At 39.2% G+C, this 16,316-nt stretch overlaps 1 protein-coding gene across 1 annotated transcript in view; it reads right to left on the bottom strand.

Moving 5' to 3' along the window:
* Positions 1-16,316, bottom strand: part of CCDC7 (coiled-coil domain containing 7) — a 362,459-nt gene that overhangs the window by 259,830 nt on the left and 86,313 nt on the right. Inside the window, exons 5-6 of the mRNA XM_053670977.1 lie at positions 6,132-6,457; positions 3,878-3,970 (exon numbers count right to left, since the gene is read on the bottom strand). Of these exons, the coding sequence (XP_053526952.1) occupies positions 3,878-3,970; positions 6,132-6,410 (372 nt within the window). The 5' untranslated portion in view covers positions 6,411-6,457. The remainder of the gene's footprint in view (positions 1-3,877; positions 3,971-6,131; positions 6,458-16,316) is intronic.

The raw sequence follows: 16,316 nt of genomic DNA, 5'->3' as shown, positions 1-16,316 counted from the left end.
GCTTGGCGGAGGGCAGTGGGCTTGCACATTTCCGCTCAGATAAACAGGCCAGGGCGAGCGGTGGGATGAATTGGGAGAGCGGAGAGGACTGCCATAGCTCCCTCTCTGACCCTGCTCCCACCTAAAGCATCAGAAACCAGTGACCCGGGTAGCCCTGCCCTGGTAAACAACTAAGGCTCCGCTCCTCATATGTAACAGGCAGAAACAGATAAAAACATGGCTCAAGAACAACTCAGAGCCCCAGAGCTGATAAATCTAAATGAAGGAGAAATAGCCAAACTTTCAGATGCACAGTTCAAAACACTGGTGATCAGGATCCTCACAGAACTGGTTAATTTTAGTCACAAATTAGAGGAACATATGAAGGCTAAACTAATTGAAATGAATGGTAATGCATAGGAAACCAATAGTAATGGAAAGGAAACTGGGACTCAAATCAAGGGAGTAGACCAGAAGGAAGAAAAAATGACCAAATAGAAAAGAATGAAGAAACAAGAATTCAAAAAAATGAGGAGAGGCTTAGGAACCTCCAGGACATCTTTAAACATTCCAACATTCAAATTATAGGGGTACCAGAAGGGGAAGAGAAACAGTCATGAGTGGAAACCCTATTTGAACAAATAATAAAAGAGAACTTCCCCATTCAGGCAAAGGAAGTAGACTTCCAGAAAATCCAGGAAGCTCAGAGAGTCCCAAAGAAGTTGGACCCAAGAAGGAACATACCAAGGCACATCATCATTACATTAGCCAAGATTAAAACGAAGGAGAGAGCCCTGGCTGATGTAGCTCAGTGGAGTGAGCGTGGGCCTGTGAACCAGAGTATCGCGGTTCGATTCCCAGTCAGGGCACATGCCTGGGTTGCAGGCCAGTTCCCAGCAGGGGACGCATGAGAGGCAACCATACATTGATATTTCTCTCCCACTCTTTCTCCTTCCCTTCCCTTCTCTCAAAAAATAAATAAATATTTTTAAAAAATGAAGGAGAGAATCCTAGAAGCAGCAAGAGATAAGGAGACTGTCACCTACAAAGGAGTTCCCATCAGACTGTCAGCGGATTTCTCAAAAGAGAGCTTACAGGCAAGAAGGAGCTGGAAAGAGGTATTCCAAGTCATGAAAACCAAAGACCTACATCCAAGATTGCTCTATCCAGCAAAGCTTTCATTTAGAATGGAAGGACAGATAAAGTGCTTCTCAGATAAGACCAAATTCAAGGAGTTCATCATCACCAAGCCCTTATTATATGAAATGTTAAAGGGACTTACCTAAGAAAAAGAAGATAAAAAAGATGAACAGTGAAAGGACAGAAAACTCAGTTATCAACAACCACACCTAAAACAAAAGCAAATTAAGAGGACAAGTAGATTAGGAGTGAACCACAGAAATGAAGATCACATGGAGGATTAGCAACAGGGGAGTGGGAGAAGGAGAAGTGGGGAGAAGGTACAGAAAATAAGTAGCATAGACAGTAGATAGAAAATAGATGGGGGAGGGTAAGAATAGTAGGGGAAATACAGAATCTAAAGAACTTGAGACACGTGTTCATGAACTAAAGGGGGGGAATGGCGGGGGAGGAGTGTGAAGGGTGAAGGGGAATGGAGGGGGAAATAGAACAAATGTAATGGCATAATCAATAAAAAAAGAAAAAAGATTCTTTAGCTTCAATCTTGAATAATGTAATTATGATGTGCTTTGGTGTGTACTTCCTTTGGTCCAATTTCTTTGGAACTCTTTGAGCTTCCTGACATCCTGGAAGTCTACTTCCTTTGCCAGATTAGGGAAATTTTGCATTCAAATTCTTACTCAAGTTCTTCCTTTTTCTCCTTTTGGCACCCCTCTGATTCAGATGTTGGAATGTTTAAAGTTGTCTCAGAGGTCTCTAAGCTTCTCCCTATTTTTTTAAACTCTTGTTTCTTCATTCTGTTCTGGTTGAATGTTTATTTCTTCCTTCTGTTCCAAAAAGTTGATTTGAGTCCCAGTTTCCTACTTTTCACTGTTGGTTTCCTGTATATTTTTCTTTATTTCACTTAATATAGCCTTCTCCTCTTCTGTTATTTTGCAGCCATACTCAATCATTTCTGTGAGTGTCCTGATTACCAACGAACTCTGTATCTGAATGATTGATTATTTCTTTTTCATCGCTTAGTTCTATTTTTGGAACTTTGATCTGTTCTTTCATTTGGGCCATATTTTTTTCTTGGCATACCTGTTACATTGTAAAAGGAAGAGCCTTAGGTATTTGCCAGTACAGGGAAACCCACGTTATTGCTTTGTGGTACTGTATGTGGTGGAGCAGTCAGAGAAGGAATAATGCTGCTTGTTCAGCTCTTGGATAGCTTTCAGTCACTTCCCCCAATACCCACAAGCAAATTGAGCCCTTCTGGCACTGATTCCCAGGTGGGTGGGCTTGTGTGTGTTCTAAGACCTTGTGGATCTCTCCAACAAACTCTCCTGTGAGGGTGGGAGAAATTCCCATCCTGCATTTCCCACAGATTTTTACAGACAGAGGTTTTGAGGCTTTATTTCCCCAGGCTGGAACCCTGGGTGTGCGGTCTCTCTCACTCTTCAGTTGTTCCTCCCAGCTTATCTGCATGCAAATGAAGGACTGCCCAGTCTGCCAGCTGCCACATTGCTGCACATCCTCTCCACCCTGGCTGCCTATCTTCACTCCTCTTACCAGTCTGGATAAATGTTTCTTCTTTAACTCCATGGTTGTAGACCTTCCATACAATTTGATATTAGGCAGTTCTGGTTATTTTCTATATTTACATTCTTTGTTGTTCTTTTGGTTGTGTGAGGAGGCTAAGTATAACTACCTACACCTCCATCTTGGCCAGAAGTCTAGATTTTTCATTTTCTTTCTGAGATGCCTTGCTACTTGATTATTCATGGTATTTGACAGTTTCCTTCTCTGTCCAGGTATCTATATATTAGTGGCACTTCTCTAGCAGATCACTGTGAAGAGATCTTTCTATTATCTTCCAGTACATGGCACTGAATCACATTTGTTTTCTTTTTTATTTTAGCTCTGTGAAATCCCATTGCTGACCCCTACAGCTGATAACAGTGCGGCCATAATTCTTGGCGGTGGCATTATCTGGGGAAATCCAGTTACCTTCTTTGTTTTGTACTCCTGGTAATGGCAACCTCAGATCTCTGTGAGGTTCCCCTCTGCCCCTGAACTGGGAATCAGTTACAGAGTACACCCTTAGTTCTGGGGAAATAGTGATTCTGTAATACCAGTTCTCAGGTTTACAGATAATGTGCTCCACAACCCACTATCAAGGGCAAAGGAAGGCAACTTTTGGTAGTTCATGGAACAGCCAGTCTTCATGACTTTCCTTCTTTGTCTGAAATTCTAACCGCCCAACAGCCACAACAGCATCCTCATACTGTGCCCTTGCCCAGATCTCCAAGCTCAGCCACAGCTTGTGCTGCTCTCTCCAACAAGAATGCCCACCAAATTTCTCTGCTCCTTCCAGCTGAAGGGCATGTTAGCCATAACTGGTTTCCCCCCCTCTTCCGCCTGTGCTCTGCTGTGAGCATCCAGATGCAGGGCTGCATTCATGGCTAGTCTGAGCCTTACAACCTTCTCACCTACCATTTGTTCCTGCTTGCCCACCTTTAGATGTTTCCATGCATGGATCTCTCAGGCGTGCCTGTATGTTGAGCAGTGAATCCTTTGTTGGGTTATAGTTGTTCAAATGATTGAAATTTCAGTGAGAAACACCAAAGGGATCTCTCACACAATCATTCTTCTGACACCAGCAGAAGATCATTTTAATGGATGAGAAATTCATTCTGTAAACATACATGGACTCAAAAAAAAGTTTAGCCCTTTTCAGTGTCAATGTCTCTACATTAGGGTTATGCATACTTACAGATAAAGAGAATTCTTCATGTTTAGCCTTCACAACTGGTTTTTCTACATTTTCATTGCCAATTCCATAAGTTTCTTCCAAAGTAGAAACAACCTATGAGAAAAATCAAAGTAAATTAAGTACTTTATTAGGTTAAATTATTATATTACATTTTAAAAAATATTAAATCAACCATATCAGGACCTTTTGGCAGTAAGATTTATTTCTGCCAGTGTCATAAACTTAAATCTTCTGTCTTGTTTTGCATCTTCTATCATCACAGTGATGAGCAACAGTCCTTGACCCTATTTCCTAGCAAGTGAGGCCCTATAACACTTCCCCACTTCTACTTACCACCAAAATATTCCTCAAAATCTGACTCAAACTTCTTGATTGAAGAGAGTTGGGAGAATAGAGAGACCTGAAGCAATAATTTTTAAAGCGAATTCTCTAAACGAAACCCTCAAACTTTGAGCAAACTTCTATTTCACAAGTTCTACAAACTATATTCTTTTTATGTTTGTGCTATTCCTTGATGTTCTCTGGGGAAGGGGGGGTGACCTCTCTGTGAGTCCCCCCAGTGCCACAGGCATGCGTGAATAAATAAGAATATGGCCAAGACATGCTGGATCTGTTTAGGGGAGGAGGGGTGGGCTGTGGCCAGTTTCTCAGGGGAGACAAAGGCCAGCAGTGGCCAGTTTCTCTGAGGAGAAAAAGGCCCTGAGCGCCTTTCTCCACAGCCTTTTATTAGGTTGTAATACACAGGAATACAGGGCAGCAAGGATCAAACAGTAGAAAACATTAAAAATAAATCTGAGGGCTTCAAAGTCTGAGTCAGTGTCTGTCAGAAAAAGAGTTGCAGAAACTTTGGGATACATACCCATTTCCTCTCGGACCCTTATCATATGAATGAAAGCACTCTTAGCAGAGCAGATTTCACAGGTTTATCAAGAAGTCTTTGTGATGCCACATTGTTCCCCGGGACACACTCTAGCAAAGCAAGGAGCTGCACCTCTTCCCAACAGGTACTCAGGCTTAAGGGGATTAGAGCCAGGAAGCGCTTCTCCCAGAGAACTTGGGGACTTGCGCTATGTCAAAGCCGGGGGGCCAGAGTCCATTGCTCTTTGTTGCAGCCCCCCCGAGTCCTTCCATGAAGGCCTCCCAGGTGATCTAGTCTGTCTTAGGTTGCCCCCCGCTGTGAGGGGTCTTACCCGTCATTGACTTCCGACCAAGCTCTGGGGGCAGGGAGAGAAACTAAGGCAGCATTTGCTACTAGAGACAGGCTTTGTCTCCTGTGGCTGGCATTCCAAATATCGTCTCTCGCCCTTAGCCACAAGGGGTAGAGATACAATTCCTAAAACTAGGCAGAGTGGTCTACTACAGTTCTCACTTGGTATTCACTGCATTTACAATTTAATTCTATCTCATTGGGCAAAAAGAAACCCAGAGAAAGGGAGATTTATTTCCCAACACTAAGAGCTTAAGTTTCTAAATTGCAAAGAAGAATTGACATAACAGATATAGGACTTCAAAAAACCTATTTTTAGAAAACTCCACTTGCATCTCAGAACTTGGAATTCAAGAAAGTCCCCACCATTCATTAACTGATTAATGGCTCTCTGTCCCTAAACTGTTTGTATAAACAATAATTTAAGCTGAACACTTGTTTTCCTTCAGGGAGTCTGAAATTTCTTTTTTTTAAGATTTTATTTACTTTTTATTTTTAGACAGAGGGGGAAATGAGGGAAAGAGGGAGAGAAACATCAATGTGTGGTTGTCTCTCACATACCCCCTTATTGGGAACCTGGCCCACAACTCAGGCATGTGGCCTGACTGGGAATCGAACTGGCAACCCTTTGGTTCACAGGCCAGCGCTCTATCCACTGAACCACACCAGCCAGGGCAGGAATCTGTAATTTTGATATATGACAAGTGAAGAGTACCTAAGTGATCAAGTTCCAATAAAACCCTGGGCACTCAGTCTCCAATGAACATATCTTGTACGCTTTTCACGTTTTGTCACAGTTTGCTCTGGGAAGAACTAAGCATGTCTTCTGTGACTCCAAAAGGAGAGGAATCTTGGAAGTTGGACCTGTTTTTCTTTACACTTCACCCATGGGTTTTTTCCTTTGTTAATTTTGCTTTGTATCCCTCCACTGTAATAAATCTTAGCTATCAATATGACTTATACTGAGTCCAGTGAGTCTACCTACCAAATCACTAAACCTGGGGAAGGTCATGAGGACCCTCAACACAGGGACCAATAGCGACTTACCATCTTCAGGTGCTTGGTAATTTTCCTGAGCAATTCATTTTCTGCTATTAACTCCTTTGTCTGACTTGATGGAATGGGCAAAGCATACCTCACAATGGATTCTCCCATTGGTGGAGATCTTAAAACCATTGGTTCAAGTTTATCACGTACTAATTTTGAACTTTGTTTTTCCTTTGGTTTAGGTGACAATGATGAATTAAGTACTCCTTTTCTGTAACTTAATTCTGGAACATTTGCCAGTTTATTACTAGAGGACAACAGATGTTTTACTGGCTTCATTTTGTTATTTGGCTTCTAAGTTATAGGTGAAAAAGTTTTAGTTCTCCCTGTGAAGAAAAGATGAAGATTTCAGATTTAAATTGATGGCGGGACTATCAATTGCCATGAAGATGGTGAATCCCAAAATAAACTCTGGAGAAATTACAAATTAAAAAGGAAACATTCCTAACATCAAATTTTTTTAAAAAATGTAAGACTCCCCTAGAGGTGACTGAAGGCTGATTTATGATGGGCATTTAGAATGGGTGCTGACAGGATGGAAGAAGACATTGGCAGCAGTGAAAGAATATATTTAGAAAATTCTAAAATATTGTTTTTGGCCCCATCCAGGTGGCTCAGTTGGCTGGGGCATCATCACATACACCAAAAGATTGTGAGTTCAAGTTCCAGTCAGAGCACATACTTAGGTTGTGGGTTCAATCCCTGGTCAGGGCATATATGTAAAGCAAACTATCTATGTTTCTCTCTCACATCAATTTCTCCTCCCATTCCTCTCGCTCTAAAAACAATGAACATTCCTTGGATTAGAATTAAAATATCTTATTCTCAGCTTTCCCTCATTTTGAAATTAATATATGCTCTTCAAATATATCACTATTTTCATAGAATTAATATGGCCCAAGGTATAAAACAGAGTACTATAAGGGCTCCACCAAAGTCGTACCAGCATAAAGAAGTATAGACTGGGCAGGCCTTAAGACTTTCACTCTACTTCTCTTTCTCTCCAAAGCTGATTAAGACTCTGGACAATGCCTCCTCCCAAAGAGTTCGAAAGGATATACCTGACCATGAGAGTTATCTGAAAAACTGGCAAAATTGACACAGAAAATCATTGGCTCTCTATTGTCTAAAGCTCTCCAAACCTAGACTAGTTGCATTGTTTTGGGTTGAATTGTATCCTCCAAAAAGATATGTTCAACTCCAAGTGCTAGAAAGTGCAAGACAGGTGCTAGAAAATGACCTTGGAACCTGTGACTATAACCACATTTGAATATACAGTCTTTGCTGATGTAATCAAGTTAATATGAGGTCATGCTGGTCTATGGTAGGCCCAAATCCAATGACCAGTGTCATTGTAAGATACATGTGAAGACATGCACAAAGACAAACAAGGAAGAAGGCCAGGTAATGACACAGGCAGAGATTAGAGTGATGCAGCTGTGAGCCAAGGAATATTAATATGAAGAACTGACAGTACCCACCAGATGCTAGGAAGAAAAGGGAAAGAGTCTTCAATAGAACCTTCAGGGGGTAGCACAACCCTGCCAATTCGTTCATTTCAGAAAGCTAGACCCCAGAAATGTGACGGTAAATTTCCACTGTTTAAAGACACTCAGTTTGTGGTACTCTGTCATGGAAAACTATACATACAGCCTTAGGAAACTATACATACACTGATGGAAATGATTCAAGAGAAAGCAAAATGTATGTGATGAAGAGGAAAACTGTCAGCCTGATATCCTTGAGTTAACAAGAAGAAATGGGTCTTAATGCACAAATGAGTAGGTGAACTTTAGATGGGTACAGGAAAAGTTATCTGTAATGACAGGAAGGTGGAAATGTGGACTACTTCAGGAAACCAGTAAGAAAATGGAACCCTTGACAGGTGCTAGAAAATGACCTCAAATACCGATCCATGTTCACATTTATATAAATGTTACATGTGAATACTTATATTTACTCAATTAAAAACATCCTAAATCCAGATTTAGAGAAGCTTCAGGTCAAGATGAAGGCATAGGTAGATATGCTTCACTTCTTCACACAACCAAAAGGATAGCAACCAATTTAAAAACAAAAACAACCAGAACTGCCAGAATATCAAACACTATGAAAGTCAGACAGCCAAGGAGTTAAAAAAGAAACATTCATTCAGACTGGTATGAGGGGTGGAGATGGGCAGCTGGAATGGAGAGGATGCACAGCAAGGCAGCAGCTGGTGGACTGGGCAGGTGAGACAGTCTGAACCTAAAAAAAAATAAAATAAAATAAACAAACAAGAAAAACCTAAGCAAACAACCAGAACAGGAACAGAATCACAGAAATGAAGATCACAGGTAGGGCTATCACAGGGATGGGAAGGGGATAAAATGGGGGAAATATGTATAGTGACTTAGAAGCATCAATGGTAGGTACAAAATAGACAGGGATAGATTAAGAATAGTATAGGAAATGAAGAAGCCAAAGAAATTGTATGAATGGTCCGTAGACATGAACTAAGGGGAATGGGGAATGCTGGTGGGGTATACAGGGCAGAGGGATAATGTGGGGGCGGGGAGCGGGAATGGGATAATCAATAATATATACTGAAAAATAAATAAGTAAAACAATCCTAAACGTATATCATATACCATATAATATATACCAGATGGATATCATATACCATAAATTGGCCAAAGTTTATCAGTCACTTTTCACCACAAAGACAAGTGTTTTCTGGTTTTCCTTCGAGGATTAATTTGATATTCATTTCATACCATAATGATACAGTATACAAAATGGGCAGGGGGAGGATTGAAAAGCATGAATTTGCCTGAATTCTACATCAAAAGGAGCACGATTGCCTCTGTGGAACCCACACAGAGGAAAAAATAAGAGGAAAGCAAAGATGCTTTTGCCAGAGAATCTAATGAAAATTCTCACAATGGATGAAGGAGGAAGCTCACCAAGTCTCATCTTTAGGGGAGATTTAGTCTTCCCTAAATCCTCAGGGTTTATCGGCTGAGGCCATTGAGAGTCAGGTTTCGGGGCAGTTCTCTTGTTTACACGAGCTCCAAGGTAACCAAATTGGAAATTCTGAGCCGCCCAGCCCAGACTTCCTTCAAGACAGAAGCCCACAGACTCCAACCCTGCTAGTTGACAAACTGACACTGAGGTCGAAAGCAAAGGCCTGCCGTTGCGCCCTGGGCGACAGCAATGACGGCAGGGCGCATGCCACGGAGTTAGGCCGTTGACTCTACGTTGATGACACCTGACGCCAGGCTTGAAGTTCGATGTCCAATGCTGAAGGAGGACCCTGGCTCCTGTATTTCTGAGCCAAAGTGGGAAATCTAGACAACTGTGGAGTCTTCAAGATAAACGGCTTGCGGTCTCATTCTTTCTTGCACTCTCACCCCTTCACAAACATAGGTTCTGTCAAGCATTTAGCCAAAATAAATGAAACATTTGGTACTTCGAAAACTTTGGGCATCGCCAGCAAAAACTGAGCCCCTGGCCCTCATCTTCATTGTTTAAAGTTCTTTTCAGAGACCTTTTGAGAATTCATTTACCATATTCTGTGCTCCCATGGATTTCTGCAGCAGCTTCGAGGTTTTACTAATAAAGCGGACTAGAAAGATGAGTTGTGCCATATAAATCTGTTGCCATCCGTTTTCATGTACTCTCATACGCGATTTTTCAGGGTAGAATTTTTTTCAGTAGTTTGACTTCAATAAATTGTGTCTTTTAAAAATTGAAAATTATTAATGTGAAACATTTTCGACCAAAAGTTAAATATTTTAAAATATCAACTTGATGTCATTTCATTGTTAATGATGGCTGTTTAACAGCCACTCCAAATTCCTGAAAATTTAACAATCAGCCTACAATAGCTAATGCAAGCTCTCTAGTGTAATATTGGCAGTTACAGTTGGGATTGATTGGAAAGGGAGGAAAAGAAGACTTCTGGAGTGCCAGAAATGTCTCCTGCTCTGACTTTGTGGGTGTGTTCAGAAATCATGAAGGTTAACAGTTATCATTTGTACATTTTTTGGTATGTATTATGTCAATAATAGAAAAATATACATAATGTTTAAACTTATTAAGTACTACACAACATAAAACAAAAGTTGGCAATAAATTTAATCTGAGAAAATTGCTTACAAAGAACTGAATTGCTAAATTCAAAATTTCTAAAAACCATTATAAATGTAAGGGGTAAGAGAGCTGTAACTTAAATCAGAAAAGAGATATTTAATTTTAAAAGGGAGCCTCAAATTTTTTAGATTTGAGCAGATATCTACTATTTTTCAGTATAAAGCTATAGTAATTAAGGCAGTATGGTATTGCAAAAAGCATACAAAGAGATTAATACAAAATTAAAAGTTCAAAAGTACACCTACTCATACATAGTCCCTGACTTAGAATGGATTGACTTATGATTTCTCAACTTTACAATGACTCAAAAGTGATATGTGTAAGTAGAAACCATACTTTGAATTTTAATTTGAATATTTTCCCAAGCTAGTAATATGTAATACAATATTCTCTCATGATGCTAGAGAGGTACAGCTTTCAGTCAGCCATGTGATCATGAGGGTAAAAAACCTATATTGTACCTTGTATTTTTTTATATTAGATGATTTTGCCCAACTGTAAGCTAATGTAAGTGTTCTGAGCACATTTGAAGCTAGGCTAGGCTATGATGTGCAGTAGGTGGGTTATATTAAATGTATTTCAACTTATGATATTTTCAATTTATTATATTTTCATCTTATGATGGGATTAAGATATAATCCCATCATAAGACAAGGTACATTTGTGGATTCTATTGATTTTCAACAGTGCCAATGAACTTCAATGAGGAAAGAAAAACCTGACAAATAGAAACACAGCAGCTTATGTCATTATAGGAAAAGGTGTCCATTACTCCTGGCTAATGACATATCTGAAATTTAATTGGAATTGGATCATAAACTTTTTTTAAAATATTTTATTTATTTATTTTTTGAGATAGGGGAAGGGGAGGAGAAAGAGAGGGAGAGAAATATCAATGTATGGTTGCCTCTCATGCGTCCCCTGCTGGGAACTGGCCTGCAACCCAGGCATGTGCCCTGACTGGGAATCGAACCACAATACTCTGGTTCGTAGGCCCGCGCTCAATTCACTGAGCTACGCCAGCCAGGGCTGGATCATAAACTTTTTACCATGGACGTTTGCTACATTTATCATTCTTTGAGGGATAATGTAAAGGCTTTTTCTTCCAGAGGGTTGGAGTAACAGCTTTATCCTCCTGGCTAAAATGACTAAAAAATAGATTAAATATTTAAAATAATGAATTTCAAGACATTGGCTATCAGGCCATGAATGACAATGATCCTTCTGTAACAAGAAGCAAATAAGATGAGCCCTTTGATTTCCTAAGCTTACTTTGTAGGGAAAGCAGTTTCCAGCCATAATACAAAGAGAAGGAAAATTAAGCAGATTCCAGAAACAGGCCTCAGCTGAGGAGAAGAAATCCACAAAGGCCAAGGAAAATAAAGCTAAGAAAAGAGAATACTGGCTAAAATATTAAAGAACAGAGAGAGCTCTATAAATGTTTAAGGGACCCCTTTAAGTAAGTCCACAGCTGATTAATGATCACTGTAATTATCTATTGAAACTACCCAAGGCTAGGGAAAGAATCACCTGAAAACATCACATGGTATAATATTTAAGCTTATGAAGAGCTGGTGATATTTTTTACCAGTTGAGTGAAAAAGTTTTTTAGTCATGGGTAGTCAAAAGTATTCAGAGGGCATTTGTCCAAGGAGGGGATCAAAGTAGTCTTATACTACACACTCCTGGGGAACTACCAAACAAAGCTTCAAAATGAGACAGAAAAAAATATTTCCAATAATTTAACTGAGAACACATTTGACCCAGAACAAAACCTTAAAAATATTTATAAGCATACCAAAATCCCAGATACAAGGTAAAAATCACAATGTTTAGTATTCAATCCAGTATTATAAAACATGGAGGTAAATGCAGGAATTGCATTCTTCCACCACCAAAATTACAACTAAATTAAAGAAAACTATCATTCAGAGCAACCTGTAATCTACTTGAACAAAAGTCCTATAACTAAAGATACCCAGAAGAAGCCACATTGATACTGGTAAGAGGGGCAGAAATATGGAACAGGATAGTCCCACATCCATGTGTGGCAGTTAAAATTTGGGAGGAGTATCTCAGATTTAGAGGCACACCATTTATCTGAAAGCTTCCCCATGCTATGTACTTTGGTTGGAGCTTTTCTTCCATTTGGATTTGAGGTTATTATTGATAGGCAGTTATTCATTGCCATTTTCCCCTTTGTACCTGTGTTCCTTTTTCACTCATTTCCTTCACCTTCATAAAACAGTCCCTTTAGCATGTCTTGCAATCTTTCTTTGGCAAAGATATATTCTTTTAGCCTTCCTCTGTCTCAGAAACTCCTTATTTCACCTTCCATTTTAAATTACAGCCTTGCTGAATAGAGACTAGTGTTGTTTACAGGCCTTTCCTTTTCATTACTTGGAATATATCTTGTCATTCCCTTCTGGCTTGTAGTGTTTCTGTTGAGTAATCAGCTGTTAACCTTATCAGAGCTCCCCTGTGGGTTACTATCTGTTTCTCCCTTGCTGCCTTTAAGATTTTCTATTTGTCTTTGAATTTTTCCATTTTAATTATGATGTGCCTTGCAGTGGGCCTCTTCCAGAGGGTTCATCTTGACTAGGACCCTCTGTGCTTCCTGGACTTGTATGACTTTTTCTCCCATCAAGTTAGGGAAGTTCTCTGTCATTAATTTCTCAAATAGGTTTTCTATCCTTTGCTCTTTTTCATCTCCTTCTGATATACCTGATACAGATATTATGTTTCATGTTGTACAGAAACTTTAACACCTCTTCTTTCTTTTTGAATCTTTTTTCATTTTGTTGCTCTGTCTGTGAATTTCTTTCTACCTTATCTTACAGCTCACTGATTTGACCCTCTACCTCATATATCCTGGTTTTGATAACTTCTACTGTTTTCCTCACTTCAGATGCTGTATTTTTCATTTCCTTCTGACTGTTATTGAGAGTTCCTATGTCCTTCTTCATGCTGATGTAGTTAACAGTAAATTTCTTGAAGCTTCCCAGCAGTTCTTTGAAGTTCATTTTTTTGTTTTGTTTTGCAGAAAGTACTGATTTATTTTCATTTCAAAGACATTATAACACAAGGTGATTTCCATTTTCTTCTTTTTAAGTATATTTTATTGATTATGGTATTAGTTTTCCCAATTTTTTCCTCTTTATCCCCATTCTACCCTGCACACCCCAACCCTCCAGCATTCACCCCTCCTTAGTTCATGTCCATGGGTTGTGCACAGAAGTTTTTTTTTAGTTCTCTGTTCCTATACCATTTTTATCTCTCCCCATCTATTTCATGCCTATTAATTATGCTTCTTCTTCCCGGTACCCTTTCCTGCCTATTTCTCCCTTCTCCTCCCCATTCAGATCCCTCATATGGTGTACATTTCTCTGATTCTGTTCCTGTTCTAGTTGTTTGCTTAGTTTTTGTTTTCATTGTTTTTCTTTTCTATTAGGTTTGTTTGTTGATAGTTGTGAGTTTGATGTCATTTTCCTGTTCATAGTTTTTATTCTTCTATTTCTTAGATAAGTCCCTTTCACATTTCTTATAATAATGGCTCGATGATCATGAACTTCTTTAATTTGACCTTATCTGGGAAGCACTTTATCTGCCGTTCCATTCTAAATGAAAGCTTTGCTGGATAGAGCAACATTGGATGTAAGTCCTTGCCTTTCATGACTTCAAATATTTCTTTCCATCCCCTTCTTGCGTACAAGGTTTCTTTTGAGAAATGACCTGATAGACTTATGGGCACTCCTTTGTAGGTAACAAACTCCTTCTTTTTTTTTTTTTTTGCTGCTTTCAAGAGTCTCTCTTTATCTTTAATCTTAGGTACCTAAAGATGATGTGTCCTGGTATGTTCCTCCTTGGGTCCAACTTCTTTGGGACTCTTTGGGCTTCCTTGACTACCTGAAATTCTATTTTCTTTGCCAAATTGGGGACGTTTTTCTTCATTATTTGTTCAAATAAGTTTTTAACTTCTTGTGTTCTTCTCCTTCTGGAACCCCTATAATTAGGACATCGCAATGCTTCAGGTTGTCCTAGAGATTCCTGAGTTTCTCTTTACTTTTTTGAATTCTTGTTTTATTTTGTTCTGGATGGATGTTTATTTCTTCCTTTTGTTCCAAATCATTGCTTTGAGTCCTAGTTTCCTTCCTGTCACTGTTGGTTCCTTGAATATTTGCTTTATTTCATTTTGGGTATCTTTCATTTTTTCTTTCATTTTTTGACCAAGCTCAGTCAGTTCTGTGAGCATTTTGATTGCCAGGGCTTTACATTCTCCATCAAAGAGATTGGCTATCTCCTCATCACTTAGTTCTCTTTCTGAAGTTTTGCTCTGTTCTTTCATTTGTGCTATATTTCTTGTCTCAGCACATCTGCTAAATTGTAAGAGGGCAGGGCCTTAGGTATTTGCCAGGGCTGGGCAGCCCTCCTTGTTGTGCTGTGGCACTGCCTGTGGGGGAGGAGTAAGAGAGGGAACAATACAGATTACCTGCTCTTTTCTAGCATGATTCCCAATGAACTCTCTTGTGACACTGGGAGTTTCTCCCATCACCACAGCTGCCATAGTCCACAGTCAACTCTGACTCTTAGTTTCAGCTTCAGCCACCCCCCCACACACACAGTCCACCACCTGACAGCAGTTTTTCTCATCTGGCCCTACTTGTGACACAGGTTCTTACAGGTATGGTTATTCTAGTTGACTTTTTCTTTGATTGCTTGGTTATCAGAGTTCAGTGCAGTTTGATTTTCTGGCACTTCTGGTTGTTTATTGATTTTAGATTGTTTTTTATCCTCCTTTTGGTTGTGCAAGGATGTGAGGGTTTTCTACCTATGCTTCCATCTTGGCTGGAACTCTCTGAAGTTCTCACTGAGCTCCTTGAGCATCCTTATAACTATTATTTTGAACTCAATGTCTGATAGTTTGGTTACCTCAATTTCATTTAGCAGTCTTTCTGGGAATTTCTACTTGTGTTTCAACTGGGAGTTGTTTCTTTGTCTCTCCATTTTTATGACCTTTTTCTGGTTGTTTCTGCATGATAGATTTATCTGATTTCACTCCCTGTGTTCATGGTATGATCTTCCGTGCTAAGGGACCTTTAGGGCTCGGTGGTGCAGTCTCCTTGATCAACTTGGCTGGGTGCTCTTGTGCTTCCCTTTATGCCTTTTATGTGGCCTTTCTGGTTGTAGCTGGATTTTTGTAGCAAAGATAATTCTTTGGTGGGCTTATCCCTCCATATGACTGACTGAGAGAGTCACTCCACTCACCACATCTGGTATACTGTTTTACTGATGCTGCAAGAACAAAAACCAAACAGCACAGGAAACCAACCAACACCACAATTACACTATAAACATCAAATTAACTCATAGTAATTACGTGTAAAGAGATTAAGACTATTTTAAGAAAGGAAAAAATATTAAATGACTTACTGAAATAAAAGAGATTTTGCAACAGTAGAGGGAGGGTCAATAATAAGATTAGGGAATAGAGACAAGGCAGAGAGGAAAAATAAATAAAATTTATTCATAAATAAAAAAGGGAGGAGAGAAGGTGAAATGGAGTAAGAGAAGGAAAACATATAGTATTAGATTAAAACTTAAATTTAAGAAAAATGTATATATATGTATCTATTGAGAGAATAAAACAGACAACCATAACTGTGTGTGTATATATAAAAGCCCCCCCCGTAATATCAACAACCAGTTAACTAAGATTTTATGGGTGGAATAAGAATAACATGGTTAAAGGAAAGAAAGAAGAGTTTAAGAGTCATCTAGAGAAAAGAGAAGTTATTTTGAGAGAATAGAGGGAGTAGGAATACTAAGGGTATGGAAGGAAAGTCTGGCTAAGACGGGGAAAATTAACATTTAAAATGAAAAAAAAAGGAGCAGGAGGAAGGTAAAATGGAGTAGGTGAGATAAATGGTGAAATTTGGGATTTGAAATACAAAGATAGTGACTATAAAGAAATCAGATTGAAAAAGAGTAAAAACAACTGTCTTATCTGCAATTTAAGAGCAAAGATTGATAAAGATGGAGAGAGAGTAAGGG

Source organism: Artibeus jamaicensis, unplaced genomic scaffold (genome assembly GCF_021234435.1).
Source record: "Artibeus jamaicensis isolate MK-2021 breed Jamaican fruit bat unplaced genomic scaffold, CSHL_Jam_final contig_659, whole genome shotgun sequence".
NCBI lineage: Eukaryota > Metazoa > Chordata > Mammalia > Chiroptera > Phyllostomidae > Artibeus > Artibeus jamaicensis.
Note: the sequence above shows the minus strand (reverse complement) of the source record. Positions and strands in the feature narration are given on the sequence as shown.